Raw genomic sequence first — 26,378 nt, 5'->3', positions numbered from 1 at the left:
TTGTATAATCTGTTCTCCATTCAATCCTGGGCATTAGAAGAGAGGAAGAAGGGAAAAGAGGGGAGAGAAGCACAGAGAGAAAAGAAGAAAACTGCATTAATATCTGGAATCCACCAGATGGTGCTTTCAAGTCAGCTAACCCTTTCTCTCTGTAGCATAATTATCCTAGACTAAGGAGACAGATCAAATCAGTCTATTTCTTTTATCCAAATACTGTTATTTCCATAGGTAAAACAGACAACTTAGAATATTCAATGACATGGGTATCACCACAAAGACTTTCATCACAGCAAGTCTCTGTGAGAGTGGGAGGACCCGCTCCCATCTGCCCGGGCAATTCACCCCTGTCTTGCCTGGGCCAGCCAGCAGCCCCGCAGAGCAACCTGATCTTTTCAGGGATCTTCATTTCATTCAGCCACTCCACTAAAAATGTAGGTGCTCTGGCTTTGCTTCACTTGCTTCTTAAAGGAAGACAAAGCATAATGCTCTAAAAACAAAACTAGAGGAAAATAAAAAGGTTTGACAACTCGCCTTAATGAAAACTTTGAAAGTCTTTTTCTTTTGAACTTATATACTGGCATTTACCATGTGACACTATTCTAGGTGTTTCCCTTATTTAATCATTCTAACCATGTGAGAGGAGCTTTATTTTCATACCCCTTGTTGAGCTATGACCGAGGAATGTACATAACCCGCCCGGTGTTATACAGCCAGGAAGCAGCAACGCCAGGCTCCACAGTCCACGCTCTCATTTTCCGCCGTCTCAGAAGGTCGAGTCGTTTGCGGCCCCAATCCCTGCCGCTTGGGTGACTTGCTAAGTCCAGAGACAGTTTAGCTCTTCCCTGCTTTACCACTAATCCCTGTTCAAAACAGAGCCCCATTTTGATCTGACACTCTGGATTAGGGTTCCTCTAGAGTTGTTAGACTGTCTTCCTGATGGCCACTAGCTCCTTTGTGTGGTTCCATATGGTTTACAACCTAAGTTCCTATGCATATATGGCGGCGGGGGTGGGGAGGGGGGGCTGGGGTGCGCAAACAGCCTGGAATTTATTTATAAAAAATTGTGTATTTATTTTTACAAGTTTAAACTTGAGTCACTTTCAAAGTACTGTCCATCTGATGCAACACACCTATTAAGACTTTTTTAACTTGTTGACTTTGATGTCTTTTAATGCTTCTGCCATTTTTGGTTTCACTTCTACATGGGCAAAACGTTTCCCTTTGAGGACTTTTTTTCATCCGGGGAAACAAAAAAGTCACTCAGGGAGAGACTGGATGAATAGAAAGGGTGAGACACGGGGCAGGGTGTGGTCCATGCTGTTTTTGGTCAAAAACTGCTGCACATTCAGTATGGTGTGGGCATAAATCACCCGTCATGAAATGGGCAAATGCACTGAAAGAGCCTTAAAAAAAAAAATTCACTAAAGCCGAACACAGCCTCTCACACCACCACAAGCTGGTACACTGAGCCAGCTGGGTTCCTAGAACACTCAGCTAGTGGGGGAACCGCGTACTACAGGGGGCTACCCTCCAGAATTTCAAGTTTTTTTAGGGGATCCCCCTCGTATAAAAGGGGCACTCCTCCCAATCCCTCTCTTCCCCAATGAAATTGGCTCCTGGAATCTTTCCCAGAGTCAACAGGTAAGACCCAACATGGTAACATGCAATTTGAGCAGAACCATGAAGAGAGAAGACATTCCTGGCATAAGAAAAATGTGCTGGTGTAAAAAAGTAGGAGGTTTGTTTAAATAAACTAGGCAAACAAGTCACCTAGAGCAAAGGTCTAATAATTTTATGAATAAGAAATTTGGGCACGTGAACGTGTTAAGAACTGTGCCCTCTGAGCAAGTGGCATGATGAGGGTAGGTTCTAAAGAAGATCCAAATGTCTCATTATGGCAGGCAGGCCTCCATTCTAGCTTCTCTCCCTCTCATCAATTCTAGAGCAGTCTTTCCCTTCTGCCATTTGCTACCAAGGCAGATCCTTTGCTCAGGCCACATCCCTATGTCCCTTAACTCCCCCCTCTCCTTTACACTAAGATGTTAACTCAACAGCTTACTTCTCCTCAAAGGCTCCCCTACACATTCCTGAGACAGTGCTCCTTCTCGGAAAGCCTCCTTCACTTGGTACCTATACCAATCATTGGCCACAACTGTTTGTACCTCTATCCTGTGTCTCCCCGGCCACGCTGAAATCCTTTGAATGCAGGAACTACACCAGAGCCTGCAGCCCTAGCGGGCTGCGTACTCCCCATCATTTTGATGACTGAATACTCTTAAGTTAACTTTTCTAAGTCTTAATGAGAAAAATAAACGAAAAATCCAAGTCATGATTAAAATTACTTGTGCAACTACAGATAGCATTAAAATCTAGACAGTACTTATCATGAGCCAGGCACTATTCTAATGCTTCGTAGTGTAAGCCCAGGCACAACTGTTGAGGTTTTTCTATAACCTACATTTTATAGATAAGAAAACTGAGGGGCAGAGTTGTTGGCTATTATAAATAAATAATCAGCATAATAGAATGTTTGACAATTTTATGTCCATAAGAGTTTCAGAAATCCAAAAACTCTTAAGAAATTAAGGGAAAGAGGAAAAAGTATTCCCGAGACTCAATACTTCAGTTAAAATATATAGAACATCATTATTTGATTATTTTGGTATACTCTACTGGCTGTTTAAAAGCATCTCAAAAAAAAAATGAAAGACAAAGAGTAAAAAGGAAGCAAACTTTTTTACAGATGACATGTTTGCCTAGTGTCCTGCCTGCTATCTGTGGGCCACATGCGGCCCAGGATGGATGTGAATATGGCCCAACACAAAATCATACATTTCCTTAGAAAATTATGAGGTTTTTTTTGTATGTGTGATTACATGTCACGTTGCATTTAATGTGTGGCCCAAGACAACTCTTCTTCTTTCAATGTGGTGCAGAGACACCGAAAGTCTGGATACCTCTAGCCACAGTATGGGTTAGCAGCAAGCTACAGCTCTGGCCCACTGATTGTTTTTATATGATCTGCAAATGAAGAATGGTTTTTACAATATTAGATGGCTGAAAATAATCTTGAATAGCATTTCACGATGTGTGAAAATTATATAAACTTCAAATTTCAGTGATCATAAAGTTTTACTGGAATATAGCTATGCTCACTCATGTATGTATTGTCTATGGCCACAGTCACACTACAAAGGCAAAACTGAGTACTTGTCATAAAGACCATATGACTCACAATGCCTGAAATATTGACTATATGGCCAGCTACAAGGAAAGTTTCTCAAGCTCTGAGTCTACAATTTTCCTAAATGATGTATTAAAAAGTTAATAGAACCAGTAATTAAATTTATCAAGATTACAAAGAAACAATGACAAAATTAAAAAGAATATCAACTGTATTTCTATAAACTAACAACTAGAAACTGAAATAAAAGAACAGTATCATTTTCAACACCATAAAAAAAACATGATGTATTTGGGGAGAAATTTAACAAAGTATGTGTGTGAAAGACCTTTCGGCTTGTTATAAAGCATACTAAGAGAAATTAAATAAGACCTAAATTAAGTGAAAGGCTACACTGTATCATGAATTGGAAGACTCAATACTGTAAAATCCGCTCTCTCCCAAACTGATCAAGATTCGACATAATCCCAATTAATATCCTGTGAGACATTCTGCAGACACTGACAAACTAATTCTAAAATTTACAGAGAATTACAAGGGATTGAAAATTTATCCAAAACAACTTTGAAAAAGAAAAATAAAGCTGACAGACTGACACTAACTATAAACTACAATAACTGAGGGTATATAGATTAATAAAAATGAACAGAAAACCCAGAAACAAATCTAAACATTCATAACCAACTGATTTTCAACATAGGTGACACAGTAATTTAATAGGGGAAAGTATGTTTTGTTTTTGTTTTTCAAACAAATGGTGCTTGAAAAATTGAATACCATATGTTCAGAAATAAAGAAAAAGAACCTTGGCCCTTACTTTATACCACATATAAAAATTATCTCAAAACCTTAACTGAGACCCAAGTTTAAGAGCTAAAAACTATACAACACATGTGAAAAAAATCGCTGAGACCACGGATCAGGGAAAATTTGCTGAGATCTAAAAACCCCAAACCAGAAAAGAAAAAGAAAGATAAACTAAATTTCAATGAAAGTAAAAACTTCCGTTCTTTTAAAGATACTTCATAAGGAAATAAGAAAATAAATCACATACTGGAAGAAAATATCTGCAAAACATTTATCTCATAAAGGACTTGTATCCAGAATATATAAAGAACTCAACAACTCAATGACAAAATAAAATGCAATGAAAAAGGGCAGAATTCTTTGACATTTCACCAGAGATATATGAACGGACAATACAGAATAATAAAATACATCAATACCATTAAATCATCAGAGAAATGCAAATTAAAACCCCAGTAAGATACCACTACGAATACCCACCCAAGTAACTAAAATTTAAAAGATTAACAACACTAAGTGCCCGTGAACACGTAAAGCAACTGAAATGCACATAGTACATTACTGGTAGGAATGAAAAATGGGACAGTTGCTATGGAAAACAGTTTGGTGTTTCTTTTAAAGTTCAAATATATTTTACCAAATGTCTCAGCAATTCAACCCTGAAGTACTTAAGAGAAATAAAAACACATGTCAACACGTGCACACAAATGTTCATAGTATTCATAAAAGTCAAAAACTGGAAAACACTCAAATGTGCATCAATGGTGATGAAACGTATTATGGTATATACATATAATGAATGGTCTGTCACTATTACTCAGCAATAAAAGGAAACAGATTGATACACGCAACAACATGGATGAATCTCAAAAACATTATACTAAGAGAAGAGTGACACAAATGGATGATTCCATTTATTATGATATTGTAAAAAAAAAGACAAAACTATAGAAACAGAAAACAGATCAATGGCTGCCAGGGACTGGGGAGATGGAGGGAAGGGACTGACTGCGAAGTGGTCTAAATGGTCTAAAAGAACATTTTGTAGTGATGAGACACTTTTCTTTATCTTCATATGGTAGTGATTAGAGACTGTATACTTGTCTACTCTTACAACTGTACATCTTAAGTGTTCAGTTATTATATGTAAGTTGCATCTCAGTAAACCTAATACAATATTTACAAATGTAGTTCAAACATTTTGACAGATACATTTAAAACATCCTTTTACTTCATCAACTAAAGATTACACAAACATTCACTCTTATGCCAGGAAAAATACTTTTATTATACAATTTCAACGTAAAAAATGGAGAACTTAAAACAAATCTCCAGATTTTAGGTAATTCCCAATTGTCTTAGGACCAAGAAACTCTAAAGACATTTTATCAAGGGCACAAGTCACACTAAAAACTGTCCACAGATGCAAAACTCACCTCATTTTCATACTGGATCTCCAGCATGGCCCTTGAGCTGCCAAGGTCCTGCATCACAGACTCAGCTTGCTTCAGCAGCTCCTCTCTGTTCACAGTGCGCTACAAAATAAAGTAGCAAAGTGAGGAGATGAAGCTCACACCGCACTTTAATAAACAGGCTGCATTTCTTGATGTGCAAAAAAAATAAATAAACTCAATTGTTAAAAAACTATTTCTTTTAAAAAGCATACCTCATAAAAGGTTAAGAAGTAGCTGCATCGCTACAAACACTGACAGCAGCATTCTGGCATACATGAAGAAAAGCTAGATGTTAAGTGTAATCATGATCTTGAGCTCATGGCAAATTCAGAAAATTCAAGATGCAGAAGAAAGAATCTCTGAAACTTTACCAAAGGTTTTCAAAGCAACTCAGGGCTGCAGCTTCATGGAATCTGCCTGGGTATACTTATAGGTAGGTGATGAAGAAATAGGAACAGAGACGACAGCTGAGCTGGGAACCTGTTGGCTCTGATCTGCAGAGATCCTACAAGCACTACTACAAACACCTACTGAGATTCATGGGAATGAGTAAGATCTTGATAGATCTCCAAATTCTACCAACACCATTGTTTATGGAAGCCTAATAACATGTATCAAGATAGCGAGGATTTTCTTTTTAACGTAATTTTTAGTTTTCTTTTGCTTCTCATTCCTTCTACTCCTTTTTTCTGTCATTACTAATTGCTCTTATGGAAGTTTTGGAGAAAAGGTTTTGAGAAGGCAGACTTGAAGAAGAATCTTGAGCAAGAAAGAGGCAGAACAGGGAAGTCACAACTTAACGGCAATATAGTAGCAGAAATGTAGGACTGAGTCTCAGATGGAAATGGCTTAGATTTGTGTGCTTTAGGGCTACAGATGTGGAGCCCAGATTATAAACACAGGAAGATGAAGTCAGCAACACAAGGGCTAACTGGTCTATAGTCATGAAATACATCAAGGATTTGTTTCAGTCTCTTCCAATTAGAGTAATTTGCTAGGGGAATGAAGTAGACCTGATTAGTTCTACCCAATGCATAAGGGATCAATTATAAAAGGGAGGTTATAGGTTGAGTAACTAATTTAGAAAGGAAGGAAGCCTCAGTGAGAAAAGACAAGGTTTTTTTTTCCTGGCATGAGTTATGAAAACGAAAATATAAAAAAGAATTGGAGAAATTATTTCAGAAATTGGGAAAAAGAACTCTAACTGAAGAATGAAGGATCCAAGAGCCCAGTGCCAAGAGACTGGTAGAAAAATATGGCTAAAAGATGATTTAAAACAAACAAACAAACAAACAAACAAACAAATAAATCAGCAAAGAGATGACTGTAACTAAGGCCTGTAATCTAGCAGGCATAATTAGATGCACCACATTTTTGGTTTTCCCATCATTTTAGAAAAGCTCAGTTTGATTTATCTTTAAAAATTCTGGGGAGAAACTTACTTTTTTTCTATCCAATCTAGGTGCAACTCTGCTATCTTGAGAATCAGACTGGTTGATTTCTGGGTTGGTATCAAGTAATCTTTGCATTGCTCGGTCCCGATCAAATGCAGTTACATAAAAAAGCATTTGCCGAGTATCAAAAGGGAAGAAAAACGGGCTGTAAAAAGATGCGATGTAAATTTATTATCTGAATTAGAATCAGAAACCATGAAAGACCCTGTATTAGAAACAGTTTTTGATATGATACAGAATAATTATAAATATAACCAATAAAAATGGCCTAGGGAAACTAATTTTGAAGAATCTTCATAATTCTTACACAAAACCTGTAAGTGGTAAGTAATAATGTATTAAGTAGCCTTTCATTGTGAAATCTGAAATTCAGCTGTTAAAAGTTCTACATCTGAAATCAGGTCTATCCAAGATCATCTTTAATCTACCCAAAGACCTTTAGGACGTATGACATGACTAGTGAGAGCTAAATTTTAAAATCTGATCACCACCTCACTGGGCTACCACCCCATCCCCATCTCACATATACACAAGTCCTGGCTTTACTGGTTTGTGATTTTCCTTTTAGCTTTAGCATTCCTAAGTCACTCAGAGATTTAAAAAAAAAAAAAAAAAAAAAAGGCAGCTGCTGCTTTTCACACAAACCCAGCAGTAACTAAGATAGGTTCTACTGCCCTTTGATGTATGGTTTTGGTAGTTCTTGACACAGAGCTGCCGAGAGCACTTCCTGTGATGACCTGAATGTTATCTGTTTGTGTCCAATACAGGCGGCCAGTGTGAGTATGTGGCTAGTGTGACTAAAGAACTCAATTTCTAATTTTATTCAATTTTAATAAATCTAGATGTAAATAGCCACATGTGGCTAGTGGCTACTGTATTGACCAGTACAGTTCTACAGTCTCCAAGAACATAGGTCGGGACCCAAGCAGTCTCAGAGAATCATTCAATTCCACCTTGGGAATCTGATTTTACTGTGGCAGAGGATGTGAATCTCCTCAGTCAAACATCCCTGTGTACTTTCCTATTTCATATAGACAGACATACACAATCAAGTAGATCGAACACTAGCCCCCAGCTTGCCTAGTCTGTCTGGATGCTAAAGCTACACTAGTAAGCAAGCACAGATCAAATATGACAATGTTACAAAACACATTTAAATAGGTTCACTAAACATTACATGTTTTCTTAACAAAATATTAAAAACCAACACGATGATAACACTCCCAAAGCCATCATTACAAAAGTGATAGTCTTACCAGGTTTTTCCTAGTTCAGTAAGCCATGTCGGGATGTTTCCTGTCATGATTACTAAAGGATCTTGAAGCTGCCTATTTGCTTTCGCTGTCAACTTACTGTTATTAAATTCACTAGTTGGAATAATCTCCTTGCACATTGCATTCTGTAAAATGTTAAAAAAAAATTTCTACATGTAGTAAAATATCAGGATTATATTCATTATCTCTTCCTTTATCCCCAAATATATAAAGTGCCTGATGCCATCTGGTTTCCAAAATACAATCTAAAGCTTCTCACTGGCGTGTCCCAACCCAAACAATTTCTACAACGCGTAACTGAAACACCCCAAACCCCACATGCCACAGGTACTGGCTCAATCACTAATGTGGGAGTTAATGTTTCATGCAATGCCAATGCCTTTATTCTTACCTACATTATATAAATATCAAAGACCACATTCAACTTTCACCCAATTCTTTACTTAATATACACCTTCACTTGAATGAACTTTGAGTTAAATATACCTAAAGAGTTTTAACTATAATAAAATTATGTTCACTTTCATGATGTAGCTTAACTGAATACATTTGCAGCTAGAGAATATTTTACAAGTCTGCCAAGAGAATGGATCCAAAACCTAGGCCTGAATGAGGAAAAAGGGAGAGGTTCCCTCTGATGAGTCTACTGTACTTCATTGGGCCAATTCTCTGCATTTAACTGAGTCACTGTTTCTGTTTCTAGTAGAACAACAGGAAATTCATAAAAATCACTAGACAGAAACTATGAGATAACATGAAATGAACAACACATCATGGAAAACTTCAACATTACTCACATCATACAAGTAATACCAGTATCGACTGATGGCATGTAAAACTCTTAAAAGAAGGATCACATCTAATGATGGGTCTTCAAAAGTTATATTTTCAGGTGGCGTGGGTATGAGGTAAACTTCTAAAGGATTTGATACTGATGGGCACACTCCATCTAGAAGGCAAAAGATCAAAGTCACACGCTGATCAAACTTAGAAATGCCAAGCCAATGGAGCCAATGTCAAGTTATCATGCCAAGAACAGTATCTACAAGTTACTAAGATTTAATGTTTGGTATCTTAGTAGTAGAGTATTGATAGCTTGAACATCTTTTTTATCTTAGACATAACTTATCCAGGTTTATGAAATTTATACTTTCCCTCCCATATCCAAATAAACATTATAAAGGAGAACAACTGACTCATTGGCATTTCTCCTTTATACCACAAATAATAGCTAACGATTTAACAGCCAGAGAGAAATACAAATATTTAAATTTAAATTTACTGTTACAGCCCTGGCTGGTGTGGCTCAGTGGATTGAGTGCCGGCCTGAGAACCAAAGGGTCACCAGTTCTATTCCCAGTCAGGGTACATGTCTGGGTTGTAGGCCAGGTCCCCAGTTGGGGGCACGCAAGAGGCAACCACACACTGATGTTTCTCTCTCCCTCCCTTTCTCTCCCATCCCCTCTCTCTAAAAATAAATAAATAAATCTTTAAATCTACTGTTATAGAAATTTCCTATATATTTTATACCCAGCTTAAAACAGCCATATACAACAGACAAATAGTCACAAACTGTAAATCTGATAGAAGAGATTTGATTATTGAATCCAAGGCTTAGGACAGGATAGACTCTGACAGTTTCCAAGTAGGAGTTGTGATTCCATTGTTCTTAGATTTTATCAAGTAGTAGCATAAAAATAAAAATAAGTGAGGGATTAAAACAGTTGCCATTTACTTTTAATGAGCAAAGGAATTAAAAATCTCAACACTGTCACCGCACAAAGAAAGGGCAAATTTTAACAAAAGCATAGAAACAAATAAAGAACAAACTTGGCTTATGAGAAAAAATTGCTACAATGCCCTTATTTCTGAGGATCAGAGAAAACTTCACCAACTGACACTAGTGTTTGGAAATCCCTGATGGGGGAGCCCCCATGGAACGATAACGCACACAAATGCTATGGCATTATTACTATGATATAAAAAAGAGAAGGAGGAAACCAGCAAAATGAGACTAGAAGAAAATACTGCCAAGGAAAAAAAAAAGTCATGTGGTAGATACTACTGAACTCTGTTGCTCATTACCTGGCAAAATTTTTTATTTCTTCTGCATTACTATATTATACTACCAAAAAGAATAACAATAATAATTAAGGGCCAACCTGTCAGTGACCAGTTTCCTCTTTAGTGAATGTGTTCTGTTAATGAGTTTGTTTCAGCCTTCATACAAACATAAGTTCTTCATGAAGTGAGTTATTCCCAATTTTATACCCAAATTTAATTTTGCAGATACTTAATTTTTCATTTTCTAGGCATTAAAGTCAATGGTTCAATTAAAAGCAGTCAAACAGTAGTAGTAATTTAACTTTTTTCTAAATTTTACTCAAAGCTTATACTACTAGATACAAATAACTGACTCCTTTAAAACTACAGACAGAAGACACTGGCCCACAGCAATCGGCCTTCCCCTTCATGTGTCAACTTACCGTGCCACAACTCGTCGTGCTTTTTTGCATTTCTGGGGGAAGTTTTTGTTGGAGCTGTTTGGGCTCTTCCTCTTTTACCGCCGACACAATCTTTATTACTTTCTTCATCCTCTCTCACAGGTTTGTACCTAAAGTTACAGGGGTATAAGTAAACCAAAAGCAGATTGTAAAACTACAAATTATTCTACCATGCCAAAGTGCAAAGCACAGATCCCAGAGAACTCTGAGACCTGTCCTCTCTCTCTCCCTACTTACAGATTCAGGAAACTACCAAAGGCACTGCTTCCTAGAAGAGAACACACTCTGGGAGGGACCACTAGGGACAGTAGAGGGGTGGCTATGAGAAGACTGGTTCTCTTTAAATGTAAGCAAACAAGGCAGGAAATTGCATCCAAATGCTTCTCAGGACTCAGAGAGGCCAAAATTCCTAATACCTAAAGAGGCATCATCTTATGAAGGTATTTTTGTCTTATTTAAAGACCTGAAATGAGCCCTGGCTGGCGTGACTGATTGGACTGAGTGCCAGCCTGCAAAGTGAAAAGTCACTGGTTTGATTCCCAGTCAGGGCACATGCCTGGGTTGTGGGCTAAGTCCCCAGCTGGGGGTGTTTGAGAGGCAACCATTCGATGTATCTCTCCCTCTCCTTCTCCATCCCTTCTCCTCTCTCTAAAAATAAATACTAAAATCGTATTTTTAAAAAAAAAAAGAAAAGAAAAAGGACCTGAAATGAATCTAGAAAAGTAGATATATACTATAGTTATACTCAAGAATGTTTTCTATCTAATAAACTTAATGAGGAAGGGAAAAAAAAAAACCCCAAAACCCATGCACACACGCATGCTCACATACAAGATAAAATATTAGAAGTAGCTTTTAATAATGAAATGTAGGATTTAGGGTCGGCTCTCCTTAAGCAAATCAGCCATTAATATAAATTCTGAAAGATATAAATAGCGTCAAAGTTGGTGAAAAACAAAACAAAATCATTTGGAGATTTACCATATGGTATGAGTCTTTGTCCAAATACCAGCTCTTCCTAGAGGATTGCTCTCATCATCAGTGGATTCCCTTTCATCTTCAGCCTGTATACTGAACTGCCGTACCGCCTGATACACAGTCATGTTATACGGTAGCAAATGTTCTCCAATGTAAAACTGTAGTCTGTGTCTTACATTTCCCGAATTTAGGAACTGAGCAGCCTGAATAAAGCAAAACAGCATCTATTTAAGCTATAGGCCCTGAAAAATATACCTGACAACAAGGTAGGAACTGTACCTTACCAGAGATTCATCTATTTCCTCATCAGATCCATCATCATCACTGTCTTCATCATCTTCTCTTACTCTTCCATACCCTAAGAGCCCAAGAAGGCTGTTAAACTCCTAGCAAATTTTACATGGCAAAGAAAAGCCTATCTATACTGTTTAAGCTAATATAGTCTTAGAAAAACACTTTGACCTACAAAGCACAAAGAGCTAAGACAAGCATCAAATACAAAATGTCATTTCTACTACATTCCAACAAGAAAAATTAATCACCCGAGTAAGCAGTAAGTCACTACTATGTTGAACATTATTTCTAGATAGTACACATAAAATAAATGACCGGAAAGTTCCTGTCATTTCCTAAGTTCCTGATGCTAGATTTTAACAGAAATAGCAATAAACAGGGAAATAATTCCCATGCATGCAAACAACTGTGCATACAAACACACAACATAAATGATGAAGAGTACCTCTAACTACAAGGTATCTCTCGATAGCTTGTACCAAAGCCAGGGGGTCAATCTTGACAGGTCCACCCTTCCACTGCTTCACATTTGCACACTCTGGATGTCTCTGTAACTGGCATTTTAACTGGTGTGTGTTGAAAAATTTTAAAGCCTGCGATCCTCTGTTAAGAGAAAAGCTCAAAATAATTTGTGAAAAAAAGTTATTCTACTATTTTTAAAATCAACATAAATTCAAATAAAAGCAAAATTATACAAACTCTGTACTGTTCTTAAGGCATAAAGTACTTACCGGTAATTCAAATAATTTAGTAAAAGTTATTATAAAATAAAATGATCTCCACTATAATATTACTTTAAAAACTAATCGTTAAAATTTTGCTGTATTAAAAAAAAATTGTTGGCACACAAATTGTAAGTTTCAGGTCTACAAGTTTGGGAATGTTCTTTTGAATGAAGCAGTTTAACAGCTACACTAGTCTAAACCTAGTAGGATATTCAACTGCTTATTTCAGAGAAGTGCTGACAAGAGTTAAGATACAGACAAGCTTAAAATACAGTTATCTGTAAGGCTCCATAAAGCATACAAATAGGAGTACAGGAAAGAATATCCCATTATATTGATATATACATATGTAGACATCCCTATCGATATAAATTTGGATAAAAATGGAAAGCTTCATGGTATTCTCAGCATAGCTGAAAATGTCCCCTTATGTTATAAAATACTCCAGTAGAGTATAATGATCAAAACTGAATACCAGTCTACATTAAATTTCAAAGGAGGAAAAATCCTAGAACACATTGATCACTTTATCTACTCAATGATGCATATTGTTTTAATGCAACCAAAATTCTGAATGTTTTAAAAACACATCAGATTGTGTATTTTAAAACTAACCCATTTTTAAAAACTAACTTCTTATTTTCCAGGCTTCTAGTCAAAATATTCTAGGAAGCTTATAACTTTATATAAAACACAAGTAACTCCTACAATAATTTTTGCTAACACCTCACAAGTCCTACAAAACTACTGTACTACTGAAAAAATATGAAGTTTAATAAAACAGGCAAAACCTCAAAATAAACACTTGTTAGAACCGAACAAAAATTATAAGCGCTTACATACATATGAAATCACATTACTGCAAAGAATATACATTTTTTATTTTCCATATCCACAAAATTCTTGAAGGCTTTAATATTAAAGTATGTTGATTTAAGGAAAATATTACAAGTTGCTAAGAGTCACTGGGTTTCTTCAATCATTACAACTAGAGATTCTTCAGGCAGATAGAGACGTTACCAGACCTCTTGCCACTTTTGCTCAGTAAGATTAATTAAGCACAGTCCAAAGGCAAGAGCAAACGCAGGCAATGATCCTTACCTGCCTCCTGTCCCATTTCCACTGGGGAAGTCATGTACTTTGACTGGAAACTGTTCCATCTGGCTGAGGCAGTTGTTCATCTTGTGAACTAATGCCAACAAAGGTGCATTACCCACTGGTTCTACTCTTCCAATGGGCTCTTCTCCAGGAAGCTAAAGTTATAAATAAACCAACAGGTTAAACAAGGCCTCTTGAAAATGAAACGCTCCTTAACAAGAAACTTTAACTGGCAGTTTTACAAGAGGAAATCATCTATTCTCTTTCATATTTTTTGATGAATTCATTGAAACAATGTTTCCAAATAAATTATTTCAATACAGATACTCCCTTGTAAAAGTCAACAGTCCCTTATTCATAATTCCTAAGTCCAAAAGGCTTGAAAACATAGCTCATCAGGTGGCAAAACATGACTTAGACATAAGGTTACCTGCAGTCTTTATTTACCTTTAGGAGAAATATTCATACGGTTTACTGCAAAAATATTTAATGTGTATAAAGAGATGTTTAGAATCTACTGAGGATATCAGGTAATATATGGTTTATGTATAGTATTGAAAACTCTTGAAACCCATAAAGCTCCAAGGAGTTTCAGATTAAGAGATGACACCTGTATATAATCTTAAATTAAATGTAAGAGAATACTATATCCAATACTGCTACACATCCAATGCCACACTAATAAATAACTGTACTCCAGGTAACCCCACAAATTAAAATAATATAAGCAATGCTCAAATGTCCACAAACACTGGAAAGTAATGGTGAAGTAATTTTACTAACACACAGATGAGTTATCCTTGGCCCTAGTCCACAGATGAGGTGGGGAGAAATTCCCTAGAGATGACTTATCTGAAAGTAGTGTAAAATCAAGTGTCCGAGAGTAGTTCTTCTCTTGCTTTCAGCCACTAAAGTTTAGTAAAGAAAGGGGAACTATGCTGAATCCTGGATTTGTAATCCACATTGTAAATATGACTAAGCACTCTTTTCCCCTAAGATTTTATTTATTTATTTTTAGAGAGAGAGGAAGGGAAGGAGAAAGAGAGGAAGAGAAACATCAATGTGTGTGGTTGCCTCTCATGCACCCCCTTCACTGGGGACCTGGCCTGCAACCCAGGCCTGTGCCCTGACTGGGAAATGAACCAGTGACCCTTTGGTTCTCAGGCCAGCACTCAATCCACTGAGCCGCACCAGCCAGGGCGTGACTAAGCTCTTTTGAATGGAATTGTTAGTACAGATGGTCCCCAAATTAAGATGGTTTGACTTGATTTTTGAGCTTTCCAATGGTGCAAGAGTGATACACATTCAGTAGAAACCATACTTTGAATTTTGATCTTCTCCCAGAACAGCAAAAGGTGGTATGATACTCTCTCATGATGCTGGGCAGTGACAGCCAGCCGCGGCTCAAAGCTCCACCGTGGGGGTCAACAACCTATCCTGCAGTGTGCTGCGTTGCCAGTGTTTTTGGATACTGTGTTTTGAGCACATTTAAGGTAGGCTAGGCTAAACTATGATGTTCAGTAGGTGAAGTTATGATGTGTTATATACATTTTTGACTTAAGAGAGTTTCAACTTAAAATGGGTTTATTGGAACATAACTCCATTCTAAGTCAAGAATCATCTGCTATGTTTTCATACAAAATTAAAAAATATGTATGTCTACTCTATCTTGTGACTATAGCTATACTATGAGTGCTGTCTACACACACACACACACACACACACACACACACACACACACACACACACGGTTGTCTTGCACAAAAAGCAAAGACTCAAGACAAACTGACCACAGAAACTTTGGCACTGACGTCATTAAATTGCCATTTTCTTTTACTGTTAACTTTATATAAAAAATAGCAAGGAATTCAACTGTGTATTAGGCAAGTTAGAAACTTGACCTCAATATCTTCACCAAAACTTACTGGAAATTACTACTGGGATAAAAAGATACACGTCAGGGAACAATAATTCTTATAATAAGACACACAAGCATTATTCTATAACTTACTGGAGAAGAAAAAAATACATGAAGAAATCTCTTTAATCTGATATCTCTGGTCACAGCATCCTTTTCACTTTTAGAAGTCAAATACAGCAACAGCTGTTTCACAAATCCACTATGTTGGATTTCAAATGATGAAACATCTGACTCTGAGACTATGCTACGGATTTCTACAAGGCACTCAGCTCCACCATCCACCTGAAAGAGTTAAGAACAGTAGTTCTACATTAATTTCAACGGCTCTTACTAAATGCACAATTTACATTCCATGAAATGACACTGAATGCATTCTCAATACCTTGTTTGAAAAGAGAGGGGCATGGTGCATTTCTTGGTAGATCTTGGAAAATATGATCTTAAACACACATTCACAAAATGGTAAGTATTTCATAAGAAAAAAACAGTATGCATACTAACAAAGAAACTTCTTCACAATTCAACTAATGAGAATAAGAATTAAGAAATAAATAGCTATAATATCAGAAGGAAAAGATAAAAGGATACAAGGTACAGCTTTAATACACATAAAATCTAAATGGAATGGACAATTACTTGAAAAACAGGTACTATTTAAATTGCTCGAAGTATATAAAAAAATGTAAAAAGATGAAGAATCAGATGAAATACAAAAGGCTTAATAAACCTCTACCCTCTCCTATCCAACTACTATTAGAACCCAGGTAGAGAGGATTAAGGAGGGTCCTATCACCTCTAATACCAGTAGCTACAAAGGACTTCAACATGTGCTTGAGACACATTTCTGAAGTCTCTTTATTTGTTAAGAAATATGGAATGTTAAGGAAAGAAAGTCAAAGAGGAGATTTCTAGTACATTAAATAATAAAATGATGAAGCACCAAAGTCAAGAGACAAGTTAGAGAAACGGCAATGCTAAAAGCACATAATCTGGCTAAAAAGTCTATCTACAAGAGTCAAATCCATGGAGAGCTACAGCCAGAAAAAAACAGCAAGAGGGAAGAGTGCTGGAAGATACTGAAAAACGACCAAAAAGATGCATGGGATACACTACCTGGAGGTTGAGTTGTTCAGTTGCAGCACAAAGTCTCTGAAGGACATTCAGTGCAGGGTTGCTTCCATCCATGTTCTCAGAACTGAAATAACGCTCAACAAATTTATGTGCCTGCTCCTTAATCCAACCTTTAATTTTTTCTCTGCAAGAAGGAAAAAATGAGATATTAAAGTCTCGGTGTAAATAGAAAGGATTTCAATTATAACTCTTGATCAAAGGCAAATAACTGCTATATATAAAACCTTCTTTGGCCAATGTTTCTAGACTAATAAATTCAGACTCCACATTAACAAAATTAAGTTTTGGTTTGAAAAATGGGCTGAGATGTACCTAGAGAAATGCATATGTGGTTGAAATACAGCTCAGGTCACTGCATGAAGAGTGAACAAAACTTCTAACCTCTCAGTACTTTATAAGGAAGCAGTTTCCCAGGCATTCTGTTGAAGTTGATTTTACTTGACTATTTTCTAAGGTATAGACATATTGGCACTATCCCTTGTGCTCTCTGGAGAGCGTGAAAGTAAATAACTATAGACCAAAAACAAGTACTTGTTATGCACATGATTAACTACAACTGAGATCTGGCTGTCTAAAATACAAATATTGATGGCTTCAGAAATATATTTGCTCTATTATTTATACTTACTGAAATTCAGAAAAACCACCAACCAACCAAACGAAAAGAGCCTGTTTTATTTTTTTAACCAATGACATTTGATTATTTTTAAATTTCTTATACTATTACAGAGGAAGTAATCCTTGTTGGTATGCTATATCAAGAACGAAAAAGCAAAACAATTCTCAAGGACTGTCAATAAATAATTTTTAAAAGCCATATATTGGTGTAAAACAGGTTAGCTGGTAGTTTTCTAAATTCCTAAAAAAGCCTCTAAAATCCTTAGGTTCCATTGTAAGGGGTCGTGGGGGGGGAGAAAGGGCATCACAAAAGGGCATGTGTGTGCAAGTGTGAAAATGTCAGTTTTCCCATATCTAGACCATAACTAAGGAAGAGGGTCTATGGGAAACATAATTTGTTTGGTTTTGAACATCCATGACTCCCAGCAGCTAAATGTCAAAAGAGGTTTTAAAACGTAATACTGGAACTCAAGACAAGTCCAGATGCAGGTTTTAAATTCTGAGAATCTGCCCTGGCCAGAGGATTCAGTTAGCTGGATCTTCCTCCTATACACTAAAAGGCTGTAGGTTTGATACCCAGCTGGGGGATGTACAGGAAGCAACCAATTGATGTGTCTCTCTCACATCAATGTTTTCTTTCCTCTCTCCCTCCCTCCTTCCCTTAAAAAAAAAAAAAAAAAAATCAATAAAAACATCCTTGGGTGAGGATTAAAAAAAAAAAAAACTGAGAATCTACTGCATCCTTGAACTATACTACTTTGGAGCATGCACTACAGGTCTATGTCTAAGCTTCATCTCCATAAAATAAATGTGCTATTTTCTAATCTAAGAATAGAATACAGATCTTCCCCACTTCACCTATTATTGGATATGGTGTCCTTTGAGGCGGCCCTGGCAAGACCACTAACTCCCGCAGTTCGTGTTGGTTCAATGCTGCTGTTGGACTGTGCACTTAACCTTCCCCATGTTTTTGGATTCAAGCTTGCCAGGAAAGAAGATTTAGGTGACTGAGTAGTAGTGGGGCTTTTAGCTATGAAAAGAAGAGAGAATGACAGTTAAATCATTTTAGAATAATTTATTTAAAAAAAACAACTGAATTTTAAGATTCCCATTAATTAGCTAAAAGAACTAGGTATTCAAGAGACCTGAAACTATCAGCAGTTTTAATGAAGTACATATTTTTAACTGCTATCATCCCCCCTTTACCTCCCCATCAAAGAAATTACCTTGATTGTCTACTTTGTCATCATCTCTTGGAGGTGAATACTTTGGCCTTCTTGGCCCTCGTTTTGGCATTCGTTTTCTCTTTAGAACATCACTTAATCGACTATCACATAGGAAAATATGGGATAAGTTTAGCAATTACCACGATTTATTATCATCACTCATTGAAAAGCAAGCTAAAATGGCAGAAATAGGGAATTATAAAAATTGTCGTAACAGGGTATCTTTTGTTTATGGATCATTTAATGCCGACTGCACCTGCCATGTTCTAGAGGTGTACAGACACAGAAAATGATTAGTTCAGAAAATAGCTAGCTGTTTGATTATAGAACCTAAAAATAAAACCAAATAGAATATCCGATTAATCCTGTATTAAAATGCAGTACATACAGAAAAAGTACCTAAAACAAGTCTACGTGAAGAATCAGTATTAAGAACTATGCAATTACAAACTAGCAAAGTATGTTAAATCTGAGTACCATATACCTTCCCTAACCTAAATGGCAACAAGTACATGGCACTGAGTGTTAGTATTATCAAAATATTTTCCAACATTATCCTAAGTAATTTCATGGTGTGCAACAAAAATAACACTCTAAATAAATGCATTTACAATATGTCAGTAGTTTTTTTTTAAAAATCCACCAAAATTACCTATAAACATATCTACCAAGTGAGAATGCAAATAACGTATTTTGAATTAGAACACATTAAATAGAAAAAAGGGTAGCATTTGTGTTATTTTCACTATTCTCAACAACACTAGACATAGTCTGAAATATCAATAGAGTCTTAGAATAACAAAGCTGTAAGACAGAAAAAAAAATATATTATGGTTCATTTGGCCTGTGACCCAAATAAAGTTGGAAAAACTTAATTCTTCTAACATCTGCCATGTTCACGGACGCATTACAGGACAAGTGAATTTTCAAAGAATAAACAATACTATGATTGCACAATTCCGCCTTTACGGATTCATATAAACTTTACATTTGAAGCCATATTGGAAGGGAATGGCACCACTTAAAACTCTGAAAGTACTTTAAAAGAAATATTCTTTACTCCTTTTTTAGAATTATCAACTGTTAGAATCTATAATAATCAAGTCTAATTCCTTAATTTAAATGGCTCGGAAATACTGCATTTGTCTAAAATGCATTGCATTTCAACAAACATCTATGGTATTATGGGCATTATGTCTGTGCTATATGGTAAAAACCCTGCATAACTTAAGGTTCACTGTAGCAGCTAAGGGGAGGGAATGTGGCTGGGAAGGACACACAAGCAGGCAAGGCTGCAAGGCAGAATCAAAGACAATTCTAACTTGAGAACAGGGAAAGTGGAGGGTCCCCAGTATTCTCAAGGTCCAAGCTCCTTCACCTGGGCCCATTCCAAGGGTACTGCCTAAACTCAGAGGCTTCCTAAAGTATCAACAACTGTGTCAAAGATCCCAGTCTGTGCCCCAGATCCCAGGATTGCCATATTTTATATTTAAGCTAAGGTACACAACTACCACCAGGTGGCACCCAAAGCAGTTGGGATCCTGAGTGGGCTACGTTCACAAGACGATGTTACCTTGCAGTTTAAAATACTAATTTTTTAGATCTCTCTCATTATGTACTTTAGCAAGATCTACTTTTTATCTTAAAAGGATTAAAAAGGACTACTATACCCTGATTACATTCTGAATTTCAGAACTGAGTTAGGTTCATCATGCACCATTCATACAGCAATAACAGTAAGTTTCTAACAGCGAAGAAACAAAACACTTTCAGAGTGTGATTCATTTCAACATAACAAAATGAAAACCAATATGAAGATTTGGCAATATTCTCAGTAGCACACTACAAAAAAGGGATTTAAAAAAGATAAAGAGGTAGAAGCAGAAAATTTTCTTTAATTAAGAACCCCCATTATCCTTTGTTAAGAATATCCTTTGTTAAGGCAAAGTTCCCATTTGCCAATTATAGATGGGAAATCAGGGGGTTTTTCCCTTTATATCCTAGAAATTCTAATTTTTAATATTTTCAGCACATCAGAATCTGGATGTCTCAAAGCTGGTACGTATGCTGTATGTTACACAGTAAATTACTCAAGATAATGGAATCAGAAATGAGGGCTCAATCTTCCATCTGTAAAATAATTGTGCAACACTGTACAAGTCATTTAACTTCTTTGAGCCTTAGTTCCTTTGTGTCTCAATGGAAATGGGCCACATATCTCTTGTGGTTCCCAAACATCGCTCAATACAACAGGTTTGCAACAAGTGTTCACCTTTCTTCCCATTCCCTTTAAACATCTAACAAAATACAGATGAAAAAATGTAAAATATACACTCTAATACTCTTCTGCCTATGTCTCAGTCACCAGGGCAGAGTCAAAGACAAAGAGCACAGAAGTCACCACACAACTCCCACTTACCCTTGAGGGCTCAGATCTAAAGAATCATCTCTGCTGTGTTGCAAGCTGGGGGATCCCAAGTCAGCTGCAGCATTTGTGGCAGCCGTGGCTGTTCCACTGCTGACTGATGTCGTGGACCCCAAGGATCCTGACCCATTCGTACACGCCTTTGGTGGGCTTGTCAGCAAAGATTCCGATTCTGCTAAGTGTTTTACTTGATGCATTACACCTATATAGTAATATGGATTAAAACAAGTCAGTTTTAATCAGGACTTTTACCCTCTCCATCATTACTAAATCTCTTAATGTTAACACTGATTTATAGGGAATGAATAAAAAATATCTAGCAAATGGGGAAAAAAAATTAGGTGCCAGGATTTTCAACTTGACTTCAGTTAGAAAAGTAGTAGGTAAATTTGAAATTTAACAAAGATACCTATACTGAATTTTCTTCTAATATTCAAAACATGACCATAAGAAATTTAATAGGGTCGTAAGTAAAGTCCTACTAAAAATTTTAAATGCCCATTATAAAAACGTTAATCAGTTACAGAACCACAGTGCACCTGTGTGGCTTGATCAAAAGGGGAGAAAAGAACTATAATCATTAGTTAAATTCAAATGCTACAATGAGACAAGATCTCAATAACAATACTGACAAAAAAAGAGAGCACCAGCTATAAAAGGGTGGTGGTTTTCATACCCTTGGAATTGTATAGGAGAGCTAAGCAGTAACTTAGAAGGCAGGGGTTAATATCCCGGGTAAGATCATGGGCGGATGTATTGTACATGGGGGGATTGTCTAAGAACTATCTAACTGTTTGCAATGATGTGGGTCTGAATGCATTTAAGTGCATGTTCACACATTCACATTTTTCTGAGGAAAAGGTCAGAGTTTTCCATTAGATTCTCAAAAAAGGAAAAAAGTCCAAATTATTTCAAACTTCAGGCTGTCATTCCACAATATTTGTGGCAACGGCATGCTAGACTGTGTGCTCAGTCTTAAGGGTACAGCCAATGGACATAAAAAATGAACTCAGGGCACTTACCAACTAGTGTAAAAGACACCATTTTAAGATATTACAAACAGTGAATTTCTTATGAGAGGAAAAATACAGTGCTGCTGAAACTCTGAGAATAGAAGGATCTTACAGAAGCAAAGTAAGATCTTCAGAAGTGAGATACCTAAGTGAAACTTCAAAGAACAGTGGACTTAGCCAGATGCAAAGCATTAGAATGAATCAAGATTCCTCCATGTACTTCCTCCATATACTTCATAATTTAAATGCTATTGGGGGGAGAAAATTCAATCTCATGGCATAACTGATCTTATCAAAATAAAACCAAAATCACTCTGAAAAAAAGACTGATTCTGATATACTTTCAAATCAGAAAGATGGAGAACAACCGAAAGTAAACACAAATAACAGAATGCCAAAAACACAATACGGAATGTAAAATACAGGGTTCTCTAAGGTTAAAAACAAAAACAAATGTCAAATGTTTATGTGAGCACAGAAAATGTCTATTTGTATATACACTTGATTTATTAACCAGAGATATTAACTCTGCGAAGTGAAGAGAGTCTGCCTTCTATTTCATGTAAATATGTGGTGTTAGACTTTTTTGAAAACCCGTTATAACTGAACAGAACTGATAATAAAGGGTGAAAACCTCCTCCCTTATGATTCAACACTATTACACTAGCATGTCTATTGCATTCTCAAGATGTGAAGAAATATGAATCCAGCCTAAGAAAAGGTGGTCAAAAAATGGAAAACAGACCATATGCAGAAAGAACTAGGACTGCTGGTAAGATGGAAGACAAAGTTAAAGGTTACTTGAGAGAAAAACAGCATTATTTCCTCTACCCTCACAATACCAAAGTATCCTAAAAGACCAAAAGAGCCATCAAAAGAGACTTCTGTTGAGAAAAGAGTTTGATTATCTTGGCAGGTCTTGGCAAGAATGAAACACCTGAATGAGTGATACAGCTTCATCTTTGACTCTTCAAAAAGAGAATGGAAAAGTATCATGTCTCCTGGGCTGATTTCGACATTCAAATTCCTGAAATTAGAGAACTGGACTAATTGCATTCTAAGATTCCAAACCTTAAAATATACCATTATCTATACGATGAAGCATAAAATAATCCCTTTACAACTCTTCTGATCTACTAGCAGGATTAACTGAAAATGAAAATAACCCAAGGAATCTTTCTGGGCAGCTGCAAATTAGCAATGTACAAAGAAAAGCCAATTATTGCTTCTGGCCCATAAACATTTAAATCACTGAAATTTACTAAGTGTTCCTCAAACAACAGTGAATCTCACACAACCTGTATTAAAAGATTTATGAAAGACACTGTATGTGCAATACTTGAGCCATAAGCCTGAAAATACCTTACATAAAAAGTTAACAGTATAACTGTTGTTAAAACTATACTTCTACTGAAATACTATTTAGACTATAAGTTTAATTATAAATGACATTACCTTCTCTTCTGAAGTAAACACTAAAAATATCAGGTAACTTCTGCATTAAGATTTCTGCCATTTGAAGAGCTCCAACTACTATCTTCAGGTCTTGGCTTGATAGCATGGAAGCAATGTGACTAAAACAAAGAAAGCATTTGTATATAAAACATTTGTTTCAATTTGATTAATTATCCTGACCATACTACTTTAAATCCGACAGCAAAATATTTTAATAATGAAACTACTCTACTAATACAAAAACTTTTCTTAAAAGCTCAACTTTTGTTTTATTATTTATCAAAGGTGTATGTATAAAAAGACAACAGAGGGCTCAAGATACTCCAAATAAATTGTTTTATGCATTATTTTTCTATATTACATATTATTTTAAAGATTTCTGAAATTGCGTGCAGATATTTGAATTTCTAAAATGTTTACACTATTTTAATGGACACACCTTGAAACAGCATGATTTTTCAGGACATCCTTCAGAAGTTCGGCATCAGCAAAATAAATTATCCTAAGAATTGCTCTAAGGCACTTATGTCTGACCGCAGGTCCTGCTGAGGAACTATACACTTCATAAAGAACACCAAATAATGTCTTAATAAAAGACTTAGCCAGTTCCGGATCCTCTTTCATGAGCTGTGCTCGAGCATCATCCTTCTTTAACTCTGAATATCCACCTGTTATTAAAAAAAAAAAAAAGTATGATCCCAAAGTTACAGATATCAGAAACAAACAATATAAAGCATTCAAGCCAATGTAACTTTTTGAAATGCTAAAACATATTTGATTATAAAACAAATCAACTTATCTCATGTGATCAACTGGGATCTGTAAAGATACCAAAGGAATTGTGAAGACAAAATTTAGCCGGCTAGAAAACCACTCACCATTCTGGCCAGCTAAATAGAAGAAGGCACCATTACACTATGCCTGTCATTTTATTAACACATGCTCAACAAAATACTGGGGGTCTTTCAGCATTAACCAGCTAAGCCACCGGTAAGAAAGAAACAGAATTCAAGAAATGGACAGTGTTTAGTTAGAAACTATGTAAAAACAAGATGATCTGTCATTTTGCTTAAAGGAAATAAGGTATAGATAAAGGGTAACTGATGAAATGTAAGCTCCAACTGGAGGTTGGCAAAGAATGGTCCGAAGACTCTATCTGGCCCATCACATATTTTGGTAAATAAAATTTTAATGAAACACAAACGTTTATTTGTTTATATACTGTAGATGCTGTTTTAGAGTTACAATAGCAGTGAATACAGGGACTGTATAGCCTGCAAAGCTTAAAATATTTACTATTTTCAGAAAAAGTTTGCTGACCCCTGCACTCTAAGCTAGAGCTTCAAAAGTAATGCACTAAATCCCTGAGAGGAATAAATGTCAGACACCCGAGAAAAAAAAAAAAAATCACTGTCATTATTCTTCATTAGTTAAGAAGAGAGTTTTGGTGGAAATGATTTAAGAAAAGGTTGGAAAATACTAATCTGATTGGTGTGGGTGGATCTAAAGGTAGCATAGAGATAAAAGAATCAGATTTTAAAAAAACCTGCATGGGCCAATTCTGATTAGAGCACAAGACACTGCAAATCACTTCCGTAAAAAATAAAAGGATCATGGGGAAGATACTGGTTAAGAAATATTCACTCATTTGTCTAGTAAAACCCATGATAAAAACAACAAACTAATTACCTAAGCTTAATAAAGATACTCAAAGAAACAATTATTATTGCAAATATTATTCACATGACAATATATTACTACTTTTAACTCAAAAGGCACTTACTAGTGTTAGTATTGGCTAAGGGGTTAGGTTTTCTCTGAATGGCACGTGCTGTTCCCGTGTCCTCATTGATTTGCTGCATAGAATTAAAATCAATAGTATAAACTCGTCCCAGAGTGGACAAGCTTATCTCATCCTCACCGACCTGATGGGCTGCCTGAGAGCAAAGAGAGAGAAACCTTGAATATAACCATGGAGAAATTTATTGACTTAAGACACAGTGGGGACGCTCCATAAATGCTAACATACACATTTATTTCATCAGGTTTTAGATGGTAAAGTAACAGAATATGGAATATTTAATAGTGTAGATGTGACAAAACTCATTCATTAAGCAAATCATTCTGAACTGAATACAAATATACACCACAGGTTCTGTCAGGTCCCCCAAGGTAATAAAAACAGGTAAAAATCTTGATGAAAGATCCAGTCATGTAGAATCACTGGCATGAAGAAGACACCATTTGTATTAAGGCTCTTAAAACACTGCTGATAGGAAAAAATTTATTATCCACAATTCTAGGTGTTTAATTCTAGGTTATAAAGTTATTTACATAATAAATTCTTAGCAGCCCACCAAAATCCTCCTTTAAACAAAATGATTCTATAACATTATCCTTAGGTAAACAACAACAAAAACCCCCAAAAAACAACAAACCCCTATACATTTCAATGATGCTCTAGGGTTGTAAGGGTCAAAACTGGAACTAAGAGAGTAATCCTAATCCCCAGGTGTTGCAGGCATTACACAGTACATCTGTGGAATTAGGCAGTTTGATACACAGTTTTAAAGAGGTGACAAAGTACTTATTCTTGTAACAGTCCAAACTATGGAATTCCTAGGTTAAATGGAAGACAGAACTCTTAGGGAAGACAAGATAAAAAGTTAATAGTGAAAATGCAATTATCGTAAAAAATGCTAAAAAGAGGAATGCTTAGAGTTAGAGAACACGACCTACTTATACACTAAGGTTAACAATTCCTAAAAGATGGGGGGCCGGGGGGTGGAGGGGCGGGGAGAGAAGATGAGTCCTAGT

At 36.2% G+C, this 26,378-nt stretch overlaps 1 protein-coding gene across 17 annotated transcripts in view; it reads right to left on the bottom strand.

Annotated features, from left to right (window-relative positions):
- Window positions 1-26,378, bottom strand: part of TRIP12 (thyroid hormone receptor interactor 12) — a 147,342-nt gene that overhangs the window by 15,687 nt on the left and 105,277 nt on the right. For 9 of the 17 annotated variants that reach the window (XM_054585560.1, XM_054585558.1, XM_054585563.1 and 6 more), the window contains 17 exons: window positions 25,345-25,498; window positions 24,001-24,229; window positions 23,562-23,680; window positions 21,088-21,295; window positions 18,669-18,769; window positions 18,301-18,472; window positions 16,807-16,948; window positions 15,784-15,975; window positions 13,776-13,927; window positions 12,395-12,567; window positions 11,940-12,013; window positions 11,659-11,858; window positions 10,660-10,787; window positions 8,971-9,122; window positions 8,156-8,298; window positions 6,888-7,044; window positions 5,428-5,526 (listed from right to left, as the gene is read on the bottom strand). In XM_054585560.1, coding sequence (XP_054441535.1) covers window positions 5,428-5,526; window positions 6,888-7,044; window positions 8,156-8,298; window positions 8,971-9,122; window positions 10,660-10,787; window positions 11,659-11,858; window positions 11,940-12,013; window positions 12,395-12,567; window positions 13,776-13,927; window positions 15,784-15,975; window positions 16,807-16,948; window positions 18,301-18,472; window positions 18,669-18,769; window positions 21,088-21,295; window positions 23,562-23,680; window positions 24,001-24,229; window positions 25,345-25,498 — 2,595 coding nt within the window. The remainder of the gene's footprint in view (window positions 1-5,427; window positions 5,527-6,887; window positions 7,045-8,155; window positions 8,299-8,970; window positions 9,123-10,659; window positions 10,788-11,658; window positions 11,859-11,939; window positions 12,014-12,394; window positions 12,568-13,775; window positions 13,928-15,783; window positions 15,976-16,806; window positions 16,949-18,300; window positions 18,473-18,668; window positions 18,770-21,087; window positions 21,296-23,561; window positions 23,681-24,000; window positions 24,230-25,344; window positions 25,499-26,378) is intronic. The other 8 variants (XM_054585564.1, XM_054585565.1, XM_054585569.1 and 5 more) reach the window with 3 other exon arrangements.

The sequence above is a fragment of the Pteronotus mesoamericanus genome, unplaced genomic scaffold, assembly GCF_021234165.1.
Source record: "Pteronotus mesoamericanus isolate MK-2021 breed Mesoamerican mustached bat unplaced genomic scaffold, CSHL_Meso_final contig_90, whole genome shotgun sequence".
Lineage (NCBI taxonomy): Eukaryota > Metazoa > Chordata > Mammalia > Chiroptera > Mormoopidae > Pteronotus > Pteronotus mesoamericanus.
The sequence above is the reverse complement of the archived record's forward strand: the minus strand, read 5'-3'. Positions and strand labels throughout refer to the sequence as shown.